Source organism: Pan paniscus, chromosome Y, assembly GCF_029289425.2.
Source record: "Pan paniscus chromosome Y, NHGRI_mPanPan1-v2.0_pri, whole genome shotgun sequence".
Classification (NCBI taxonomy): Eukaryota; Metazoa; Chordata; class Mammalia; order Primates; family Hominidae; genus Pan; species Pan paniscus.
In genome coordinates, this window is record NC_073273.2 from 44,944,468 (window position 1) to 44,968,579 (window position 24,112).

Consider the following 24,112-nt stretch of genomic DNA (forward strand, 5'->3'; position numbering starts at 1 on the left):
TATCAAGAATATTAAATGTAGATGATAGTTATCAAGAATATTAAGCGTAGATATCCTAGAAAGAATGTAATGGTTTGTACTGCCAAAGGGAAAATTCAATTTAGACATGAAGGACTGTTATAATACTTATAAATATATTGGATGCCACCCATACTTACTCATTAAAACAGTGATTGTCATCAGGTTTAATGAGCACTGGAAAAATAGCTCCAGTCAACTAGGTTATGAGCAGTCGATTGAGTTTCCCTAATTGCATTGGCAATTTGATTATGCAACAATGTCCTGCAATGGAAATACGTTGCAATGCAACGGATTCATAGGAAGTTAACATAAAAACTCAGTTGTCCTTGCTTCTACACAAGTACCTCTCAAAGTGGATAAATAATCAATGCAAAAACTGCCTGTTGATCCATATAAAAGGACACCGCCTACGGAGACTGGCTGTTGGGAGACCGAGATATGACACGTTTACATCCTACAGTATCCATCACAATAACTTATAAAGGGCTCCTTTCTTTTTGTTTTTTTTGAGACAGAGTCTTGCTTTGTTGCCCAGGCTGGAGTGCAGCGGTGTGATCTCAGCTCACTGCAAGCTCCGCCTTCCGGGTTCACGCCATTCTCCTGCCTCAACCTCCCGAGGAGCTGGGACTACAGGCGTCTGCCACCACGCCCGGCTAATTTTTTTGTATTTTTATTAGTGACGGGGTTTCACCCTGTTAGCCAGGATGGTCTCGATATTCTGACCTCGTGATCCGCCCGCCTCGGCCTCCCAAAGTGCTGGGATTACAGGCTTGAGCTACCGCGCCCGGTCTTATAAACACTCAAAAGTATGTTCAGTCTTCACGATTTTTAATAACAAGAAGAGAGTAATGCGTTAATCAGCAAAAAATGGAGAACTCAAATACCCTTTTATAAGGTCCAGATTTAGTAGCAGGTGGCTTTTGTTCAGTTTCTTATTCAACAAGAAAGCTCACTGAATGATTTTTTGTTTCATTTTGTTTTTTGGCAGTCTCCCTGTCTCACCCAGACTGGAGTGCAGTGGCGCCATCTTTGCTGATTGGCTCACGGCCATGTCCGCCTCCCAGGCTGGAGTGTGGTGGCTCCATCTTGGCTCACTGCCACGTCCACCTCCCAGGCTGCAGTGCGGCCGCGACATCTTGGCTCACGGCCATGTCCGCCTCCCAGGCTGGAGTGTCGTGGCGCCATCTTGGCTCACGGCCATGTCCGCCTCCCAGGCTGCAGCGCGGCCGTGCCATCTTGGCTCACGGCCATGTCCACCTCCCAGGCTGGAGTGCGGCCGTGCCATCTTGGCTCACGGCCATGTCCGCCTCCCAGGCTGGAGTGTCGTGGCGCCATCTTGGCTCACGGCCATGTCCGCCTCCCAGGCTGGAGTGTCGTGGCGCCATCTTGGCTCACGGCCATGTCCGCCTCCCAGGCTGCAGCGCGGCCGTGCCATCTTGGCTCACGGCCATGTCCACCTCCCAGGCTGGAGTGCGGCCGTGCCATCTTGGCTCACGGCCATGTCCGCCTCCCAGGCTGGAGTGTCGTGGCGCCATCTTGGCTCACGGCCATGTCCGCCTCCCAGGCTGGAGTGTCGTGGCGCCATCTTGGCTCACGGCCATGTCCGCCTCCCAGGCTGCAGCGCGGCCGTGCCATCTTGGCTCACGGCCATGTCCACCTCCCAGGCTGGAGTGCGGCCGTGCCATCTTGGCTCACGGCCATGTCCGCCTCCCAGGCTGGAGTGTCGTGGCGCCATCTTGGCTCACGGCCATGTCCGCCTCCCAGGCTGCAGCGCGGCCGTGCCATCTTGGCTCACGGCCATGTCCACCTCCCAGGCTGGAGTGCGGCCGTGCCATCTTGGCTCACGGCCATGTCCGCCTCCCAGGCTGGAGTGCGGTGGCGCCATCTTGGCTCACGGCCATGTCCGCCTCCCAGGCTGGAGTGTCGTGGCGCCATCTTGGCTCACGGCCATGTCCGTCTCCCAGGCTGGAGTGCGGTGGCGCCATCTTGGTTCACGGCCATGTCCGTCTCCCAGGCTGGAGTGCTGTGGTGCCATCTTGGCTCAAGGCCATGTCCGCCTCCCCGGCCGTGCAGTGGCGCCATCTTGGCTCACTGCCATATCTGTCTCCCAGGCCGTGCAGGGACGCTATCTTGGCTCGCTGCCTTGTGCGCCTCCCAGGCTCAAATGATCTGCTCCCACCTCAGCCTCACAATTAGCTGGGACTACAGGTGTGCTTTACCACACCCAGGTACTTTTTGTATTTTTTGTAGAGATAAGGTCTTACTATACCCCCCAGGCTGGTCTTGAACTCCTGAGCTCAAGCCTGCCTTAGTGTCCCTAAGTGCTCAGATTACATGCGTGAGCCACCACTCCTGGCCTAATACCAACGACTTTTGTCAGAGTCCTTAGGGTTTCATTTACAGACCTTAATGGGCATATCCTCCTACGTATTTGCTTTCATTCTTTTCCCATTTCTGGTGTGGATATTTCTTCATCCCTAACCCCCACCCCAGGGAATCTCTCCTGAAACTACGTGCCCCTGTTGGATTTATTTCTTCACCTCCTGTAGAGAAATGTATTGGCTTTTCCCCTTCCTCCCACACCGTATTTTTAAACAATCTTAGTTCTCTCTTCTCCACGCTACTGTGTAAAACCATAATTACAGAAGCAACCCCTCCATTTACTCTGGAAAAATCTGCCTTTGGATGATGCATTTTCTGCTTTTTCAAGTAACCATTCCTCTTACCCATCAATCAAATGCTGGAGATTCAGAACCGAATGCTTGTAGCTGATATTTAAAAAACGATCATGCCAGCAGGAAAGCCAGTCTTTGCCTCTCTGCACTTAATAACTATCTGTTTCCTGGACTCTTCTTTTCCCCTGGGGTGAGGAGATTGGAGAAGTTTGCCTTAAAAAGATATCTTGACAGTAATTGGAGGTTTACAGTTTATCTTGGATCAGAGATGGGACTTGAGCTCTGAACTAACTCAATTTCCCTGTCTTAATTCTTCCAGTCTCTTAAATTTCTTTTTATTTATTTATTTTTGAGACAGAGTTTTGCTCTTGTCACCCAGGCTGGAGTGCAATGGCGTGATATCAGCTCACTGCAACCTCTACCTCCTGGGTTCAAGGATTCTCCTGCCTCAGCCTCCCGAGCAGCTGGGATTACAGGCACCTGCCACCATTCCCTGCTAATTTTTGTATTTTTAGTAGAGACGGGGTTTCACCATGTTGGCCAGGCTAGTCTCGAACTCCTGGCCTCAGGTGATCCACCCACCTCAGCATCCCAAAGTGCTGGGATTACAGACATAAGCCACCACACCCAGCCAATTCTTCCATTCTCTTTATTATGTAGTCAGCCTTTCCAATCCCCTCCTACCCCACCCCAACCCCCAAAAAGTTATGTTTTGATTGTTCATTATTTTGCAAAGTCTCCATGGCTAAGGACCCCCTTGTCGCCCTTTCTGTCCTGCCCTTATTTATTTCTAAGGCAGCAGACCTGAGGTTTATTTTCCAGCAGAAATCGGGTAGACCTCAGGTCTGTTTGAAATGCTTGTTCCCCAGTGCCATAAAGAAATAGCACTTGAACATTAATTTCCTCAGCAAGGCCATTTTTTTTACTTTCTGCAGAAAGGGTACACTCTCCAGCAGTTTTGCCATGAGAGTACAGCGAACAAAGGGGACAGGGTCATTTATCACTTGATGCGTCCACCCTACTGCCGTGTCCAGTTTCCATTGGCTGGAACGGGACCTCACATTCTGTATTTGTCCGGATTGGCCAGCAACTTGGAAGTATTTAAAAGAGGCAAAGGCATCGAGACCATCCTCCTGGCTAACACGGTGAAACCCTGTCTCTACTAAAAATACAAAAAATTAGCCGGGCGTGGTAGCGGGCGCCTGTAGTCCCAGCTACTCGGGAGGCTGAGGCAGGAGAATGGCGTGAACCCGGGAGGCGGAGCTTGCAGTGAGCCGAGATCGCGCCACTGCACTCCAGCCTGGGTGACAGAGCGAGACTCCGTCTCAAAAAAAAAAAAAAAAAAAAAAAAAAAAGGCAAAGGCAGAGGAGAACAAAGGAAGGAGGAAGTAACTTGTGGAATGCTGAGAAAGGTAAAAACACTTTTAAATAAAGAAGAGGAACAGGCTATGACGTAATGCTTGCTTGGACCAGTATAAGCATGCCAGGGCTGATACTTCGGTTAAATTGTGGGAGCTAAGAGCATAAAGTACATTGATTTCTTTATCACGGCTAGCAGATATTTAAGATGTTAGCACAAGTCTTTGAATAAAGTTTGCTTCTCAGAGAAGTTACTATTTATTCCTAATTAGATGGGGAGGAAAGTCTTTGAACAGCAACCTTTATTTTTTACAGGCCCGATGTCAGATTTTGGCGTGTGGCTTTCTGCTACTCATGGCTGCATGATGAGACAGTGGCTGGAGGCAGAACTGAGCCCCTGGAGGGGTTAATGGGGGAGTCACTTGTCCTCATGCAAGCATTCAAACATGCCTTTTGCACAACGGCAAGGAACATCTCAGAACATGTCAGCTGCAGGGTGCGATTTCCCCGGTACGAGCTGTCCAAGCTGTGTGATCCACTCTGTCTTTGGTTACATGAAGGTGGGAAAATTGCTCAGTTGCTAAGATCACAGTGTTGGGGCTCAGAAAACAATCCCCTAAATTTTTCAGAGGCGTTAGAACCAGAGCAACTCTGCCATCTTGAATAGGGGCTGCGTAACATGAGGCTGAGACCTGCTTGGGCTGCCTTCTCTGGGGGTGGATGAGGCATTCTCAGGATGACAGGATGACAGAGGAGGTCAGCACAAGACACAGGTCACAAAGGCCCTGCTGATAAACCAGGCTGTGGTAAAGCCAGCCAAATCCCACCGAAACCAAGATGGTGACGAGTGACTTCTGGTCATCCTCTCTGGTCATGATACGCTAATTCTAATGCATTAGCTGATAAGAGACGGTTTACAGATGCCATGACATGGTCTAAAAGGGGGATGAACCTTCAGCTCCGGGAATTGGTCACCCCTGTCCCAGAAAACTCATGAGTAATCCACCCCTTGTTTAGCATATGATAGAGAAATAACCATGAAAATAGGCCACCAGCAGCTCTCGGGATGTTCCATCTATGGAGTACACATTCTTTATTCTTCTACTTTCATAATAAACTTGCTTTCACTTTACTCTATGGACCCACTCGGAGTTCTTTCTCACGAGATCCAAGAACCAGCCTTGGCTTCCCAAAGTCCTGGGATTACAGACGTGAGCCACCATGCCTGGCCCAAGGTTTAATTTTTTAAGATCAATTTCAAGCAGTGATGTTAGTAAAAGATATTCATAGGCCAGGTGCGTTGGCTCACGCTTGTAATCCCAGCACTTTGGGAGGCCAAGGCGGGCGGTTCACTTGAAGTCAGGAGTTCGAGACTGGCCTGGCCAACACAGTGACACCCCATCTCTACAGCAAATACAAAAATTAGCTGGGCGTGATGGTAGGCGCATGTAGTCCCAGCTACTTGGGAGGCTGAGGCAGGAGAATCGCTTGAACCCGGGAGGTGGAGGTCGCAGTGAGCTGAGATTGCGCCACTGCACTCCAGCCTGGGCTACAGAGCGAGACTCTGTCTCAAAAAAAAAAAACAAAAAAGGCACAAAAAGGGCTGAGCGTGGTGGCTCACGTCACGTCTGTCATTCCAGCACTTTGGGAGGCCAAGGTGGGCAGATCACGAGGTCAGAAGATCGAGACCATCCTGGCTAACACGGTGAAACCCCGTCTCTACTAAAAATACAAAAAAAAAAAAAAAAAATTAGCCGGGCATGGTGGCAGGTGCCTGTGGTCCCAGCTACTCAGGAGGTTAAGGCAGGAGAATGGTGTGAACCCAGGAGGGGGTGGTTGCAGTGAGCCAGGATTGTGCCACTGTACTCTAGCCTGGGCAACAGAACAAGACTCTGTCTCAAAAAAAAAAAAAAAAAAAAAAAGATTTATGATTTTAAAGATTGAGTTGCATGTTGTGAAGTTGCTCTCCCAAAAGACGTACAAATGTATGTGCACGCCCTTCCTTTGGTTGTCTGGCCAATTTTCCCCATGTTCTTCGCAGTGGGAGTGATGACTTCTCGGACCGTTGCCAGTGTGATAGGAAAACAGATGGAGGGTCATTCCCTCTGATTTTGCAAGCTGAAAAATCAACTAGCAAAAGCAGATGAATAGGAGAAAAGGCATACAAAGTTTACTCGATGGATACATACAGCAGCCTTCAGAGGCAAGACCCAAAGATACAGGGGAAACTGTCTATTTTTATGCTTAGGTTCAACGACGTCTGAACGAAATCCATGTAGGAATAGGATTGGAGGAAGAGGGTGTGATCGAAGGCTGATGGTCTGAGTGGGGAAACAGACAGGCCTGTCTAGATTTTTTTGGCCTCTGAGCAGTGCACCTTCCTTCTGGGGGTGGGGTGGGACCCTCTCTGGGAAGGGGGTCGTAGAACCTACATTGAAACAAGGCAGGTCAAGGAATTTCCTTTTTCTTTTCTTTTCTTTCTTTTTCTTTTCTTTTCTTTCTTTCTTTTTTTTTTTTTTTTTTTTTTGAGACAGAGTCTTGCTCTTGTCGCCCTGGCTGGAGTGCAATGGCGCGATCTTGGCTCATTGCAGCCTCCACCTTCTGGGTTCAAGCAATTTTCCTGCCTCAGCCTCCCGAGTAGCTGGGACTACAGGTGCCCGCCACCACACTTGGCTAATGTTTGTATTTTCTTTTTTCTTTTTTTGAGACAGAGTCTCGCTCTGTCGCCCAGGCTGGAGTGCAGTGGCGCGATCTCGGCTCACTGCAAGCTCCGCCTCCCGGGTTCACGCCATTCTCCTGCCTCAGCCTCCCGAGTAGGTGGGATCACAGGTGCCCGCCACCACGCCCGGCTAATTTTTTGTATTTTTAGTAGAGACCGGGTTTCACCGTATTAGCCAAGATAGTCTCGATCTCCTGACCTTGTGGTCTGCCCACCTTGGCCTCCCAGAGTGCTGGGATTACAGACATGAGCCACCGTGCCTGGCCTAATGTTTGTATTTTCAGTAGAGATGATGTTTCACTGTGTTGGGCAGGCTGGTCTCGAACTCCTGATCTCAAGTGATCCACCTGCCTTGGCCTCCCAAAGTGGCAGGATTATAGCCGTGAGCCACTGCGCATGCTAGGAAATTTCTTTATGGCCAGTTTTTATATACTCAGAGTGTAGGGAAAGTTAGAGTCCTATTTATAGGGTTTCTGGCTGGCCTTGGGGGAAAGGTGCTTTGGTTTTCGGGACCCACCTTGGGGAAGAAGGATTCCAGTTTCCGTGGTGCCCTTGGGGCGAAATGGGTCTGAGAGACAGGAGGGTAGGAGAAGGTCAGCAAGAAAGGTTTGCTTCTGATGCTGCTTCTGAGGTCTTCATTTTAGGTTACTGTTCTCTGAGCCCCAGTATAGGCATGCATTATTGGTTTTGTTCATTTATTTTATGAAAAAATGAATACATGAATATAGAGGGTATCAATTTTTTTTTTTTTTTTTTTTTTTTTTGTGAGACGGAGTTTCACTCTATCACCAAGGCTGGAGTGCAGTGGCGCAATCTCGGCTCACTGCAAGCTCCGCCTCCCGGGTTCACGCCATTCTCCTGCCTCAGCTTCCCGAGTAGCTGGGACTACAGGCGCCCGCCACCATGCCCGGGTAATTTTTTGTATTTTTAGTAGAGACGAGGTTTCACCATGTTAGCCAGGATGGTCTCGATCTCCTGACCTCGTGATCCGCCCATCTCGGCCTCCCAAAGTGCTGGGATTAGAGGTGTGAGCCACTGCACCCGGCCCTAATTTTTTTTTTTATAGTTTCAGGGTCTGCTCTGTAATTGTAATATTCTACTTTTCATCTGGAAAATATAGTGTATATTGGACATTTTATAACAGGGAGAGGAGGTTTAGAAACCAACACCAGGGCCATGTACAGTGGCTCACACCTGTAATCCCAGCACTTTGGAAGGCCAAGGTGGGTGGATCACTTGGGGTCAGAAGTTCGAGACCAGCCTGGCTAACCTGATGAAACCCCGTCTCTACTAAAAATGCAAAAATTATCTGGGCATGGTGGTGTATGCCTGTAATCCCAGCTACTCAGGAGGCTGAGGCAGGAGAATTGCTTGAACCTAGGAGGCAGAGGTTGCAGTGAGCTGAGATGGCGCCACTGCACTCCAGCCTGGGTGACAGAGCAAGACTCCTTCTCAAACAACAACAAAAACCAACATCAGTCTCTGTTCCCCAGTTGTATCATTTATGTTTACACTGTTTTCTTTCTGTATTTCTCATTGGTTTGATCTTTTTGGTTTTCTTTTATGTGTTTTCCTTGGGAAAGCATTCTCATTTTTCTTCTCCAGATCCTTAGGTCAAAGTTTACTTCATTTATTTCAATTTTCTTTTCTTTTATTTTCTTTCTTTTTCTTTTTCTTTCTTTCTTTCTTTCTTTTTCTTTCTTTCTTTTCTTTTCTTTTCTTTTCTTTTTCTTTCTTTCCTTTCTTTCTTTTCTTTCTTTCTCTCTTTCTTTCTTTCTTTCTTTTTTTGACAGACTTTCACTCTGTTGCCCAGGCTGGAGTACAATGGCGTGATCTCGTGTCACTGCAACCTCCACCTCCCGGGTTCAAGTGATTCTCCTGCCTCAGCCTCCCAAGTAGTTGGGTCTACAGGCACCCGCCAGCACGTCCAGCTAATTTTTTGTATTTTTAGTAGAGATGGGGTTTCACCATGTTAACCAGGATGGTCTCAAACTCATGACCTGGTGATCTGCCCACCTCAGCCTCCCAAAGCGCTGGGATTACAGGCATGAGCCACCGCACCCAGCCCTCAATATTGTATTCTTATTTAGGAACAGCTTTTGTTGGTAAGAGGCATTGGATTTTCAGAAGCTTTTTCTGAAACGTATATGATGACGGATGTCTTTCTTTTAATCTTTTGAATGTGTTAAACATTCTTTTAGGCTTTTTGATCTTATCTTTAGTTTTTTCGCATAAATATCATGCTGATATTCAAACTATATCTGAGATGGCTTTGTGAACCCTGAAAATTTGAGACAGGTCTCAGTTAATTTAGAGTTTGTTTTGCCAAATTTAAGGACGTGCGCCTGTGACATAGCCTCAGAAAGTCCTGATGACGTGTGCAACGTGGTCAGGTCACAGCTTGGTTTTTTTTGTTTGTGTGTTTTTTTGTTTTGTTTTGTTTTGAGATGGAGTCTCACTCTCTTGCCCAGGCTAGAGTGCAGTGGTGCAATCTCAGCTCACTGCACCCTCTGCCTCCCAGGTTCAAGCAATTATCCTGCCTCAGCCTCCAGAGTAGGTGGGACTACAGGCACATGCCACCATGCCTGGCTAATTTTTTAATTTTTTTTTTTAGTAGAGACAGGGTTTCACCATGTTGGCCAGCCTGGTCGCAAACTCCTGACCTTGTGATCCGCCCGCCTTGGCCTCCCAAAGTGCTGAGATTACAGGCGTGAGCCACTGCTTCTGGCCACAGCTTGGTTTTATACATTTTAGGGAGATAGGAGACATCAATCAATATAGGTAAGAGCTACGTTGGGGTGGGTGCGGTGGCTCACGCCTGTAATCCCAGCACTTTGGGAGGCCGAGGCAGGCGGATCACCTGAGGTCAGGAGTTCGAGACCAGCCTGGCCAACATGGTGAAACCCCATGTGTACTAAAAATACAAAAAATTATCCGGGCGTGGTGGCGGGCGCTGGTAATCCCAGCTACTCGGGAGGCTGAGGCAGGAGAATGGCTTGAACCCAGGAGGTAGAGGTTGCAGTGAGCCAAGATTGTGCCGCCGCACTCCAGCCTGGGCAATATGAGCAAAACTCTGTCTCAAAAGAATGAGAAGTATAGTCCTTGAAAGGCAGGGACAACTGGAAGCAGGGAGGGGGCTTCCAGCTCACAGGTAGGTGAGACACAGATGGTTACATTCTTCTGGGTTTGTGATGAGCCGTCCCAAAGGAGGTGATCAGATATGCATCTATCTCAGTGAGCACAGGGGTGACTTTGAAGAGAGTGGGAGGCAGGTCTGCCTTCAGCAGGTTCCAGCTGGACTTTTCCTTTGAGCTTCCTGCTGTTGGGGTGCCCAGATATTTTCCGTTCACAGCTTCCATCAGGATACGTATACCATGTGGTTAATTCAGAAAATTAGGCCGGGCACAGTGGCTCATGCCTGTAATCCCAGCACTTTGGGAGGCCGAGGCGGGCAGATCACGAGGTCAGGAGATCGAGACCATCCTAGCTAACATGGTGAAACCTCGTCTCTACTAAAAATACAAAAAATTAGCCAGGCAGGTGGCGGGCGCCTGTAGTCCCAGCTACTTGGGAGGCTGAGGCAGGAGAATGACTTGAACCCAAGAGGTGGAGCTTGCAGTGAGCCGAGATCACGCCACTGTACTCCAGCCGGGGTGACAGAGCAAGACTCTGTTTCAAAAATAAATAAATAAAAATAAAATTAAAAAAATATATATATAAAAGAAGCAAGAGATGTGAACCTTCAGCCACCTTGAAATGTTGTTACGATAATTGTGTAGCAAATTGATCGCCTCTGGGCATCTTCGGAGCCCAGAGGAAAGAAAAACATTATTGCTCAAATACTTCTCCTTGTCTTATTGAAAAGAACTGTGAGGCCAATTCTAAGGCCAATGATCTATGCCTAGCATTAAATTCTAAAAGGAGTCTATGGTGGTTGTGTGTCTTCAAGGGACGTTATGTAACACCGCAAATAACATCTCTTTAAAAAGTGTTTCTAAGGCATACATAGAAAAAGTAGAACATATTTACAGGAGCAAAGCTGGAAACATCCAGTTTTCTGTGTTTCTAGTGATTGAGGTTACCAGAGAGAGAGACAGGCACATTACTCACTTGACCACGGTTATCGGATCGATTTTTATCACTATGTCCTGTGATATTAAAACGTTTCTCTAAACTGCTTGAACCAAGGTGCAAAGAGTTTAACACGTGCTTAGCACACTACAGAGCTTGCAATAGATGTGAGGAAAATTTATGATAGCTTGGGAAGTTTGCCAAATTGCTTGTGTGGTTGTCTTTTATGATTTGAGACTCATCAAGAAGACCACATGTGGCCAGGCGCGGTGGCTCATGCCTGTCATCCCAGCACTTTGGGAGGCCAAGGAGGGTGGATCACCCGAGGTCAGGAGTTCAAGACCAGCCTGGCCAACATGGTGAAACTCTGTTCCCACAAAAAATACAAAAAATTAGCCGGGCGTTGTGATGGGAGCCTGTAATCCCAGCTACTCTGGAGGCTGAGGCACGAGATTCGCTTGAACTCGGGAGGCTGAGTTGCGCCACTGTAGCCTGGGTGACAGAGTGAGAATCTGTCTCAAAAAAAACAACAACAACAACAAAAAAAACAAGGAGCGCAGTGGCTCCTGCCTGTAATCCCAGCACTTTGGGAGGCTGAAGCGGGTGGATAACTTGAGGTCAGGAGTTCGAGAGCAGCCTGGCCAACATGGTAAAACTCCCATCTTTACTGAAAATACAAAAAATTAGCAGGGTGTGGTGGCGGGCACCTGTAGTCCCAGCTACTGGGGAGGCTGAGGCAGGAGAATCACTTGAACCGGGCAGGTGGAGGTTGCAGTGAGCCAAGGTTGCACCACTGCACTCCAGCCTGGGCGACAGAGTGGGACTCTGTCTCAAAAATAAATAAATAATTAGTAACATAATTTAACATCTCTGACCCCAATACAATTAAGGGATGAATTTATAATAAAAAGGTGAACTAGAAAAGTCCACACGCGTTGGAAAACTGGCCAACAGATGGCATCATCACACAGGGGTCTAGGGGAGGTGGCTGCGTATAGACGTGGCCGTGGCCGCAGGTACAGATGCTGCCGGGATGAGGCACTTAGGCGTGAACGCCGTCAGCCTCTGACACCTTCTCCTGCTTGCCCCACAGTGCCTGCTACTCACCCCACGCAGCCTACGCCCAGAGCAAGCTGGCCCTTGTCCTGTTCACCTACCACCTCCAGCGGCTGCTGGCGGCTGAGGGAAGCCACGTGACCGCCAACGTGGTGGACCCCGGGGTGGTCAACACGGACCTCTACAAGCACGTGTTCTGGGCCACCCGTCTGGCGAAGAAGCTTCTCGGCTGGTTGCTTTTCAAGGTAAGCCCCTTCTGCTTCTCTGATTCACGGCTGCACCTGAAGATGCTACAGGAAAGGGGGTCCCCCATCCAGGCCCCGAAGGAGGGTTCTTGGATCTCGTGCAAGAAAGAATTGAGGACGGGCCTGTGGTGGAAAGAGAAGCAAGTTTATTGAGAAGGTAGAGGAGTAAATGAATGGCTCCTCCACGGCAAAGCATCCCCAGCGGCCGCTGGTGGGCCATTTTTACGGTGATTTCTTGATGATATGCTAAACGAGGGGGGGATTCTTCATGCCTCCCCTTTGTAGACCGTAGAGGGTAACTTCCTGACATTGCCATGGCATTTGTAACTGTCCTGGCGCTGGTGGGAATGTAGCCGTGACGACAGCCGGAGGTCACTCTTGTCGCCGTTTTGCTTTTTGTGGGTTTTGGCCGGCTTCTTTACTGCAACCTGTTGTATCAGCAAGGTTTTTATGACCTGTACCTTGTAGCAACCTCTTACCTCATCCTGCGACTTAGCATGCCTTAACCGTCTGGGAATGCAGCCCAGCAGGTCTCAGCCTCGTGTCACCCAGCCCCTATTCAAGATGGAGTCACGCTGGTTCACACAGCTCTGACACAACCACTTCCAGGCTGCGTGTGCGGTGCTGGGTGCTTGGGTTCGGTGATGTATTTGTACATTCTCACCCCAAAGCCTTGGTTGTCTGCGAGCTCGGTTGGTGACGCTGTGTAGCTAGGTAGCGCCCATAAATGAATCTTCTTACGAGCTGGAGACCCTTTGGGGCTGCTGTGGTAGGGGCCAAGGGAAAAACATCCCCCTTTGCCATTTGAAGGTTTGCTGAAAAATCAACGCACAAAATACAGTTGCCTTTTTTGAAACATGAATAAAGGAAATGACAGGCAAATGTATTCTCATCCATGGAGGGGAATGTCAGAGGAATTGCCCCATTACACAAAGGGGTACAGACGCTTGTGTCCTCTTCTTCTTAGGGGAAGGGGAGTGGGGAATTGGGGGTGAATATAGGGTTCCAAATAGTAAATGATTTTTAAGAGAAGTCAATGGGTTTGAACAATGTACAGTGGCCCGAAAACAGATAATGTTTTTTGTTATTGTTGTTTGTTTGCTTGTTTTTTTTGAGACGGGGTTTCGCTCTGTGTTGCCCAGGCTGGAGTGCAGTGGCGGGACCTCTGCCCAGTGCAACCTCCGCCTCCCGGGTTCAAGCGATTCTCCTGCCTCAGCCTCCCCAGTAGCTGGGATTACAGGCATGTGACACCACGCCCGGCTAATTTTGTATTTTTAGTAGAGACGGGGTTTCATCATGCTGGCCAGGCTGGTCACGAACTCTGGACCTCAGGTGATCCACCCGCCTCGGGCTCCCAAAGTGCTGGGATGATAGGTGTGAGCCACTGCGCCTGGCCTCAGATAATGGTTTATGGCGAGTCTCTGCAGGGACAGAGGCTGTGGAACCCTAAGAACAGACAGTGGTTTATGAGGAGTCTCTGCAGGGCTGTTGACAGACATCAGTCTTTCCTCCGCGATGTGGGTTCAGAAACTCAGGGAAGGGGACACTAGTCATTTTTCCTTCTCTGACATGTCCAGACTTCAGGGAACTTCAGAGAACAGCTTCATCCTGTGCATCGGGAGACACAGAGGAACCAGGAGGGGGAGGTTAGAGAGATCGTGAGGCTTCTTCAGTTCAGCAGGACAAAGCACCGTACTTTGGGGTGTTGGTTTTTAAGACCCAGCAGGGGAAAGCTCCCACATTTCTGCAATGATCTTCATTGTCGTGATGCATTAACTTCTTAAGCACTGCAAGATTTCATGCCCCAGCCATTCCCTTGAGTTTGTTTGTTTGTTTGTTTGTTTGAGATGGAGTCTAGCTCTATCACCCAGGCTGGAGTGCCGTGGTGTGATCTCAGCTCGCTGCAGCCTCTGCCTCCCGGGTTCAAGTGATTCTGCTGCCTCAGCCTCCTGAGTAGCTGGGATTGCAGGTGTGCGCCACCATGCCCGGCTAGTTTTTGTATTTTTAGTAAAGACAGGGTTTCGCCACGTTGGCCAAGCTGGTCTCAAACTCCTGACCTACCTCAAGTAATCTGCCCGCCTCGGTCTCCCAAAGAGCTGGGATACAGTAGTGAGCCACCGTGCCTGTCCCCCTTGAGGTCTTTTGAAGTGATATGTATCTGGGAGCTATAGATTTACTTTCTTTCCTATCTATCTCAAGTCGGGATACTAAAGTTTTAATAATTTGTTTACAAAACAAAGAAAGAACCTTGAGAAGCTTTTCTATTTCTCCCTTTACATTGCAGAATCGCCTAATTAGCATTTTTAAAAGTGTCTGCTTTCGAAACACCGCCACGATTCACCTTCAAAACCGCATGGGTTGAGGAATTTTCGGAAGAGCGATTCTAACTCAGCTTTCAAAATTCCTTGGGCGTCTACTGCTTGTTGAAGTTTCCCACCTCTTTCTGAGTCAGTTTAGACAGCTACAGCTTTTCCCTTTAGGTAATTGTCTGTTTCATCAAGCTTTGGAATTAATGAGCTTGGTTACAAATTCTCTTTTCTCCCTGTTGGACTCCTGGCATTGCTCTTGATTTCGTCTGAAAGTCTCTCATGATACGAGCTGCCCGCCCCCAGTGTGGACTTTTTGAGGGGATTAATTACTTCCCTTATTTTGCAGTTTGCTTTCTTATCAGTTGTTCTTCGAATCTCTCATTCCTCAAGCAAAGGAATTTCTTTTTTTCTTTTTCTTTTTCTTTTTTTTTTTTTTGAGATAGAGTCTCGCTCTGTCACCAGGCTGCAGTGCACTGGTGCGATCTCAGCTCACTGCAACCTCCGCCTCCCGGGTTCAAGTGATCCTCCTGCCTCAGCCTCCTGAGTAGCTGGGACTGCAGGCACCTGCCATCAAGCCTGGCTAAGTGTTGTGTTTTTAGTAGGGACGGGGTTTCACTATGTTGCCCAGGCTGGTCTCGAACTCCTGACTTCGGGTGATCCGCCCACCTCGGCCCCCCTAAGTGCTGGGATTACAGGTGTGAGCCACCGCGCCCAGCTGTATATCCCTTATTTTGCAGTTTGCTTTCTGATCTGTTGTTCTTCACATCTCTAACTCCTCAAGCAAAGGAATTTCAAAATATTAGTTATTTGATTAAGCACTAAGTATTCGCTGGCGATACACCAACACTAGGATACATTTCATCCTTATAAAACCCCCATGAATGCCTCCGAGACTGACTTCAGTATCCAAGGAGAGCATCTGCTGTTTTTTTATTTTATTTTATTTTATTTTATTTTTTGAGACTGAGTCTCGCTCTGTTGCCCAGGCTGGAGTGCGTTGGCGCGATCTCAGCTCACTGCAGGCTCCGCCTCCCAGGTTCATGCCGTTCTCCTGCCTCAGCCTCCCGAGTAAATGGGACCACAGGTGCCCGCCACCACGTCTGGCTAATTAATTTTTTTTTTTTTTTTTTTTTTTTTTTTTTTTAGTAGAGACGCGGTTTCACCATGTTGGCCAGGATGGTCTTGATCTCCTGACCTCGTGATCCTCCTGCCTCGGCCTCCCAAAGTGCTGGGATTACAGGCGTGAGCCACCACGCCCGGCCTCTTTTAAATTTTTTAGAGACCAGGTCTTGCTCTGTCACCCTGGCTGCAGTGCATTTTTTTTTTTTTTTTTTTGTAGAGACGGCATCTTGCTGTTCGCCCAGGTTGGTCTTGTGTGCTGGGATTATGACACAATCACTGGCTGCAACCTTGAAATCCTGGCCTCAAGTGATTCTCCCACCTCTGCCTCCCAAAGTGCTGGGATGACAGGCATAAGCCACCATGGCTGGCCTTGACATTATTTTTTTCTAAATATTTAACAAGCAAACTGCAACTTTAGCCACATGAATCATTCTTTAATCCTTTGATCATCATCTGCAAATTTGGATTAAAAATAACCACGGGGCATTGCTCGAGTGATACTGCCTTTATATAAGAGACAACATTGGGGAAACTTTAAAATTATAGAGCAGAAGAATATGCATTAGCCTGGAAATGAAATTAAAATAATGTAAGAATTTTAAAGAAAAGGCTATACAGGTGCAGTAGCTTGATGCTGTCTTTGTAATGATAATTCTGTATTGCTGTGTATGTATTATTTACTAGTGTGTACGCATGCATGCATGCATTGTATATTAAGACTTGGAAGATCAGCTGGGTGCCGTGTCTCATGCCTGTAATCCCAGCACTTTGGGAGGCTGAGGTGAGCGGATTACTTGAGGTCAGGAGTTCGAGACCAGACTGTCAAACATGGTGAAACACCATCTCTATTAAAAAAAAAAAAAAAAAATTAGCCGAGTGTGGTGGCGCGTGTGTGTCATTCCAGCTACTCGGGAGGCTGAGGCAGGGGAATTGCTGGAACCCAGGAGGCGGAGGTTGCAGTAAGCCGAGATGGCGCCATTGCACTCCAGCCTGGGTGACAAGAGTGAAACTCCGTCTCAAAAAAAAAAAAAAAAAAGAAAGAAGAAAAACCTTGCAGGATCTGTCCAGGGTCCCTGGGGAGAATCTGTGTGACATACATATCTCTGTGATGTTTCATATCATCTGAGGGCATGGTTGTATGTCACTCTGAAACCTCTATCCTCTGTCTCATCAGAACACATGGACTCGATTCCAAATTCACGGCCAGTAACCTGGGCGACCAGTCAGTACCAGAAGAAAAACTAGGAGGTCGATTGGTTTGTTTTTGAGATGGGGTCTCGCCCTGTCACCCAGGCTGGAGTGCAGTGGTACAATCACAGCTCACAGCAGCCTCGACCTGCTGGACTGAAATGATCACCCCACCTCCACCTCCTGAGTAGCTGGGACTACACGAATGCACCAGCATGCCTGGCTAATTTTTTTTAATTTTTTGGTAGAGCCGGGTTCTTGCTATGTTGTCCAGCCGGGTCTCCAGTTCCTAGCCCCAAGCGATCCTCCTGCTGTGGCCTCCCAAAGTGTTGGGATTATGATTTGTGCATTTATAAAGATGAGAGGTTTGATTTGTCCTGTATACAAATGCATCAGGCCATTCTTCATGCTGAGACATGCAGATGGTCTCAGCCTCAGTAGGAGAGTAGCTTAGTATTTCAGAGGGCATGTGTGCTCTTCAGACCTCTAGGAAGCTCCTCGCAGCTTCATCAATGAAACTCAGTAACCCCCTACAATGTATACCCCTCCTAGGGAGCAAATGAACGTGGCTATTACCTCTCTTCCCACCTCAGTTGTCTCAAGATCAATGGGTGTTACAAAAAAGAGCTATCGGCTGGGAGTGGTGGCTCACGCCTGTAATCCCAACACTTTGGGAGGCTGAGGGGGAGGATCACGTGAGGTTGGGAGTTCAAGACCAGCCTAACCAACATGGAGAAACCTCGTCTCTACTAAAAATACAGAAATTAGCCAGGCGTGGTGGCAGTCACCTGTAATCCCAGCTACTCAGGAGGCTGAGGCAGGAGAATCGCTTGAACCCAGGGGCGGAAATTGTGGTGAGCCCAGATCGTGCCACTGCACTCCAGCCTGGGCGACAAGAGCGAAACTCCATCTCAAAAAAAAAAAAAAAAAAAAAAAAGAAAGCTATTGTAAATGCTGAGTGTATCAGCTCCACCATACAGGGCTCATGTCCAGCAAGTCCTGACCACTTTGAAATCATGTGATCAGGCCTGCCATCAAAATGAACAAATTTGCAGTGTAGACTGCTCCCACTTCACCATGAAGTAGACCGCTCGTATCATTGCTTGTCTTAAGCATGTATTTGTATCCGCCATGCGGTCTAATGAAAGTGTGTCTTAGGGTTGATTGGAACTTGGATTGACGTGCCGAGAGGGTGACAGGTTAATTAATCAAGTCAAGGATGCAGGTACTGGGAATTTTTTTATTTTTATTTTTTTTAAGATGGAACCTCTCTCTGTTGCCCAGGCTGGAGTGCAGTGGTGCGATCTCGGCTCACTGCAACCTCCGCCTCCTGGGTTCAAGCAATTCGGCCTCATCCTCCTGGGTAGCTGGGACCTCAGCTACCTCCCAGCACACCTGGCTAATTTTTACATTTTCAGTAGAGATGGGGTTTCGATATGTTACTCAGGCTGATCTCGAACTCACAGTCTCGAGTGAGCCGCCTGCCTCAGCCTGCCGAAGTGCTGGGATTACAGGCATGAGACACCATACCCAGCCCCCCCATTTCTTTTTTTTTTATTAATAAACAAATCTAACCACCCTCTCTGGACCTTCTATTTCCCCTGGGGACTGTCCCTGACTACAGTCTCCGCTGCAGCAAATCCCCATACAGGAATTGCTCATACAATTCACTTCCAGTCCCCCGTGCTCCACTGAAAATGCTCCAGGTGGCCGGGTGCAGTGGCTCACGCCTGTCATCCCAGTACTTTGGGAGGCTGAGGCGGGTGGATCACATGAGGCCAGGAGTTCGAGACCAGCCTGGCCAACGTGGTGAAACCCTGTCTCTACTAAAAATACAGAAATTAGCCAGGCGTGGTGGCGGACGCCTGTAATCCCAGCTACTCGGGAGGCTGAGGCAGGAGAATCGCTTGAACCCGGGAGCAGGAGGTTGCAGTGAGCCGAGATCGCGCCACTGCACTCCAGCCTGGGTGACAAGAGTGAAACTCCATCTCAAAAAAAGAAAAAATAAGAAGAAATTGCTCCAGGTAGAGCCACCAGGGACTTCACCCTTTCCCTGCAATGTGCAGGCCTCAGCCCTGGCTGTTTCCTCCTCCACGCATGCCCTTCCCCCAGGTATCCAATCCCTCTCCTTCCCTTCATTCAGGCCTGCGCCAAAACCTCCGAAGACAGGGCTTCTCCGGGGCGCTTGCTTTCCCCTCACAAAGCTTTGTCTGTCTTTATGGGTCATCTCACCAATTGGCTTATGTATTTATCGATTCACTTATTTATTATAAATTTAAGGAGTACAGGTGCGGATTTATTTATTTTATTTATTTATTTTGAGACGGAGTCTCGCCCTGTCACCCAGGCTAGAGTACAATGGCGCGATCTTGGCTCACTGCAACCCCTGCGTCCCAGGTTCAAGCGATTCTCCTGCCTCAGCCTCCCGAGTAGCTGGGATTATAGGCATGTCCCACCACACCCAGCTAATTTTTATATTTTTAATAGAGATGGGGTTCCACCATGTTGGCCAGGATGGTCTTGATCTCTTGACCTCGTGATCTGCCCGCCTCGGCCTCCCAAAGTGCTGGGATGACAGGTGTGAGCCACCGCGCCCGTCCTGGCTTATGTATTTATTGATTTGCTTATTTATTATAAATTTAAAGAGTACAGGTGCGGATTTCTTTTTTTGTTTCCTTTTTTTTTTTTTTTTTTTTCTGAGATGCTCTGTTGCCCAGGCTGGAGTGTAGTGGCATGATTTTGGCTCACTGCAACACCTGCCTCCCGGGTTCAAGCGATTCTCCTGCCTCAGCCTCCCGAGTAGCTGGGATTATAGGCATGTCTCACCACACCCAGCTAATTTTTATATTTTTAATAGAGATGGGGTTTCACCATGTTGGCCGGGATGGTCTTGATCTCTTAACCTTGTGATCCGCCGGCCTCGGCCTCCCAAAGTGCTGGGATGACAGGTGTGAGCCACCGCGCCCAGCCCGGCTTATGTATTTATTGATTCAGTTATTTATTATAAATTTAAGGAGTACAGGTTCGGATTTCTTGCATGGAGACATCGCACAGCAGTGAAGTCCCGGCTTCTAGTGAACCCCTCACCCCAGCTGTGAATACTATACCTGTAGGTGATTTTTTTCATCCTCCACCTCCTGCCAACCTCCCACCTTTCAGGGTCCTCATCGTCAATCCACCCTCTGTGTCTGTGTAGACCCACTGGTGAACTCCCACCTGCAAGTGAGAACATGGCAGGATCAGTGTTTGACTTTCAGTATCTGAGTTGTTTGTTAGGAGAACGGCCCGCTTTTCAAACTGAAGCTCTGTTTCCATTAAAATACAACTTCCAATTTCCCTGCTGTTCCTAGCTCCTAGCAACACCATTCTGCCTTCTGTCTTGATGAATCTGACAACTCTAGGGACCTTAGAAAGTGGAAACAGGCCGGGCATGGTGGATCATGCCTGTAATCCCCACTTTGGGAGGCTGAGGCGGGTGGATCACCTGAGGTCATGAGTTCAAGACCAGCCTGACCAATATGGTGAAACCCCGTCTCTACTAAAAATACAAAAATTAGCTCAAGCATGGTGGCACACGCCTGTAGTCCCAGCTACTTGGGAAGCTGAGGCAGGAGAATCGCTTGAACACGGGAGGTAGAGACTGCAGTAAGCCGGGATCGTGCCACTGCACTCCAGCCTGGGCAACAGAGTGAGACTCCGTCTCAAAAAATAAAAAGTAAAATAATAAAATAAAAAGTGGAAACGTGCAGTGTTTGTCCATGTCACTGCAAAAGACATGATTTCATTCTTTGATATGACTGCATAATATTCCATGGTGTGTATATACTATACTGTACTTTCTTTATATTAGCCAGTCCTCTGCTGACAGACACTTAGGTTGATTGCATATCTTTGCTGTTCTGAATACTACTGCAAAAAACCTACAGCAGCTGTGTGCGTGGATCAGGGCTCTGTGCCTGGAAGGCAGGGAAGGAGGTGCTGAATGTGTGTGTGTGGGTCTAGCTGTGTGCATGGATCTGGGCTGTGTGCATGGATCAGGGCTGTGTGCATGGATGAAGGCAGGGAGGGAGATATTGAATGCACATGCATGGAGCCAGCTGTGTGCGTGGATCAGGGCTGTGTGCATGGATGCAGGCAGGGAGGCAGCTGCAGAATGCATGTGTATGGAGCCAGCTGTGTGCATGGATCAGGGCTGTGTGCATGGGTGAAGGCAGAGAGGGAGATATTGAATGCACGTGCATGGATCCAGCTGTGTGCATGGATCAGGGCTCATGATAGCAAAGCAGAGAAAGAAGGGAGATGACGAGGGAGGGGTCCCTGGAAGAATCAGGCAGTGGCTATTTCCTGCAACAGCTCCCTTCTCCTCTCCTTCCCTGCTATGCCTCTCATTTTTCTAATTTGTTAATTCTGGATAATAATATCACATAAGAGTGTTGTGAACATTGCCGAGAGAATATATGGGAAACCATTTTCTCCACTGTAAAGCTCTGTGTAATTATGTAATTATGAGCCATTCATTCCTCTCTCTGACTATATTGCTTGTGGCTCTATTTAGTACACTTGAAACTCTATCTTCTATTTTGTGTGTGTTTCATCTTTTTTTTTTTTCCTGCACTTGTGCCTCACCATCCACCCACTACCCATGTCTATTGGAAGCTCCCGGGCAGCAGGGGTTATTTCTGAAATTCTCTTCCTTTGCCCCAAGAGCTGGCAAAATACAGGTGAGCATTTAATAAACATTCATTGGACTGAATGAAGTTGAAATGGTTTCTGTAGCTTGCAGCTCCAACACTCTCCGGGACTCAAGAGTGGCTTGATGCAGATTTTACCATAAATGTTGCTGCACCGTCTCCCCAGCGCCCCCCAGGCGGGCGTCTGGAATTTCAAAGATGCTCTTGTGTCTGTTAAAAGGGAACACACTGCGTTCTTGGATTTGGGTTCGCATTTATACATCTTCTGTCCTCTTGCCAGTCTCTAAAGATTGTCATTTAAAAAAAAAAAAAGCTGTAGATAAAACAGGATGTGTTATTTAAGCCACAGGGAGCATGATTTACAGGACCGTCTTGTGTATTCAGAAGGCAACTTTGATTTCCCTGCACAAGGCGTCACCAAGCAAGCCCACTTCATCACTCCGAGAATGTGTGGAAGACAGCGCCTGTCAGCCACAGCTGCACAGGGGCAGATAATGAAATTCTGCCGCGAAGCCACAGTTCCTTGCTCTATACAGGAGGTCGGCCAGATAGGAAGTGTCTTAGTCTTCGTGGGCCACCTCTAGTCTCTTTGGCATATTTCTTTCTTTCTTTCTTTCTTTTTCTTAACAACACTTGAAGAGTATAAAACCATTCTTAGCTAGTAGCCTGTACAGAAACAGGTACAGGCTGAATTTTGCCCATGGTGTATAGTTTGCAGAGCTGCATAAGAAGCTAGAATGAGTGGGGTTCCCAGCGTGGTCTCTGAGACCAGCAGCCTCTGGGAGCTCGTTAGAAATGCAGATTCTTGGGTCGGGCACGATGGCTCATGCCTGTAATCCCAGCACTTTTGGAGGCTGACATGGGCGAATCATGAGGTCAGGAGTTCGAGACCAGCCTGGCCAAATGGTGAAATGCTGTCTCTACTAAAAATACAAAAAATTAGCTGGATGTAGTGGCAGGCGCCTGTAATCCCAGCTACTCGGGAGGCTGAGGCAGGAGAATTGCTTGAACTTGGGAGGCGGAGGTTGCAGTGAGCCAAGATCATGCCACTGCACTCCAGCCCTGGCATGTCAAATAAATAAATAAATAATAAAAAATTTAAAAAATGGTGATTCTTGGGCCTCGTAAGATCCAGTGAGTTAGAAATACCAGGGGTGCAGTTGTTTTTACAAGCTCTCTGGCCCATTCTCTTGAGTGCTAAGTGTGAGGACCCCAGACCCCAGGACTGCAGGGGATTGAGCCCCAGCTTTGGGGCTGTGGACAAAAGAAGATAGCTCTCGGTAATTCCATATGAATAGTCTATATGAATCCTAAAGGAAGTTGTGTTGCTTTAGTTGTTGTTGTTGTTGTTGTTTTCAAAACAAGTGGATAACAGTTCATTCAGGAATCCCCCAGCCTCACACAAGTGAACAAGAGTGATTTCGATTCAGAGGAAGACTTTTAGAAACAGAAGAGTGTAGTGTGAAGGTTGTCTAGTTTTTTTTTTTAGGAAAAGCTGGATTATACTGTAAATTGATAATAGAGGGGCAGAGAGAGAGGAGAAAGAGGAAGGGGAAGAGGAGGAAGGGAGAGAGAGAAAAAGGAAGATGAGGAAAAGGAGAAAAAATAAAAGGAGGAAGACAGAGGGATAGAAAGAGAAAAAGGAGAAGTAAGGGAGGAGGAGAAGGAAGGAGGAGAAGTAAGAAGGGAGGAGGAGAAGGAAGAAGGAGGAGGAGAAGATGAAGGAGGAGAAGTAAGAAGGGAGGAGGAGAAGGAAGAAGGAGGAGGAGAAGATGAAGGAGAAGTAAGAAGGGAGGAGGAGAAGGAAGAAGGAGGAGGAGAAGATGAAGGAGGAGGAGAAGGTGAAGGAGAAGTAAGAAGGGAGGAGGAGAAGGAAGAAGGAGGAGGAGAAGATGAAGGAGGAGGAGAAGGAAGAAGTGAAGGAGGAGGAAAAGGGAGGAATAGAGAAAAGGAAAGAAGGGCAGAAAGAAAAGAAGAGAAGGAGGAGAGAAGAGGAAGGAAGAGAAAGATAGAGAAAAAGAAGAAGATAAGGGGAAGAAAGAGGAGGAGGAGGAAGAAGAGGGAGAAAATGAGGAGAAAGGAAGAGGAAGGGGAGAGAGGGATAGAACAGGAGGAGGATAAGGCAGAAAGGAGGAAGAGGAGGTGGAGGAGGAAGAAGAGAAGATGAAGGAGGAGAAAAGAGAGGAATAGAGAGCGAAAAGGCAAGAAGAGGAGAAACGAGGAGAAAGACAAAAGGAAGAAGAAGAGAAGATGAAGGAGGAGAAAAAGAGGAATAGAGAGCGAAAAGGCAAGAAGAGGAGAAACGAGGAGAAAGACAAAAGGAAGAAGAAGAGAAGGCAGAGAAGAGAAAGGGAGAAAGAGACGGGAAAGGAGAATAAGGGGAAAAAAGGAGGAGGATACGATGGGGGAGGAAGAGAAAGAGGAATAGACAGAGAACAAGAGAAAAAGGAAGAGGAAGCAAAGTAGGAAGAAGAAGGGCGTGAGAGAGAGGGAGGGAAAGAGGGAGGTTCTCTCGGGCTCAGAGGTGATGCCACCCAGATCAGTTTGAGGTACACATCGGAAATGCCACAGAAGTGACAGAACTGGGAAGGGCCGTTTTGTCCGAGGAGATGCCGTCTCTCCTTTCCACAGGGTATGTCTGTGATGGACTCTCTGG

General features: G+C 48.0%; 1 protein-coding gene across 3 annotated transcripts in view; it reads left to right on the forward strand.

Annotated features, from left to right (window-relative positions):
* The window catches only part of DHRSX (dehydrogenase/reductase X-linked), a 296,752-nt gene that overhangs the window by 261,819 nt on the left and 10,821 nt on the right, over window positions 1-24,112 (forward strand). For 2 of the 3 annotated variants that reach the window (XM_055107106.3, XM_055107105.2), the window contains one exon: window positions 11,939-12,146. The exons of the other annotated variant lie outside the window; for it this stretch is intronic. In XM_055107106.3, the coding sequence (XP_054963081.1) occupies window positions 11,939-12,146 (208 nt within the window). The remainder of the gene's footprint in view (window positions 1-11,938; window positions 12,147-24,112) is intronic. 3 annotated transcript variants of the gene reach the window in all.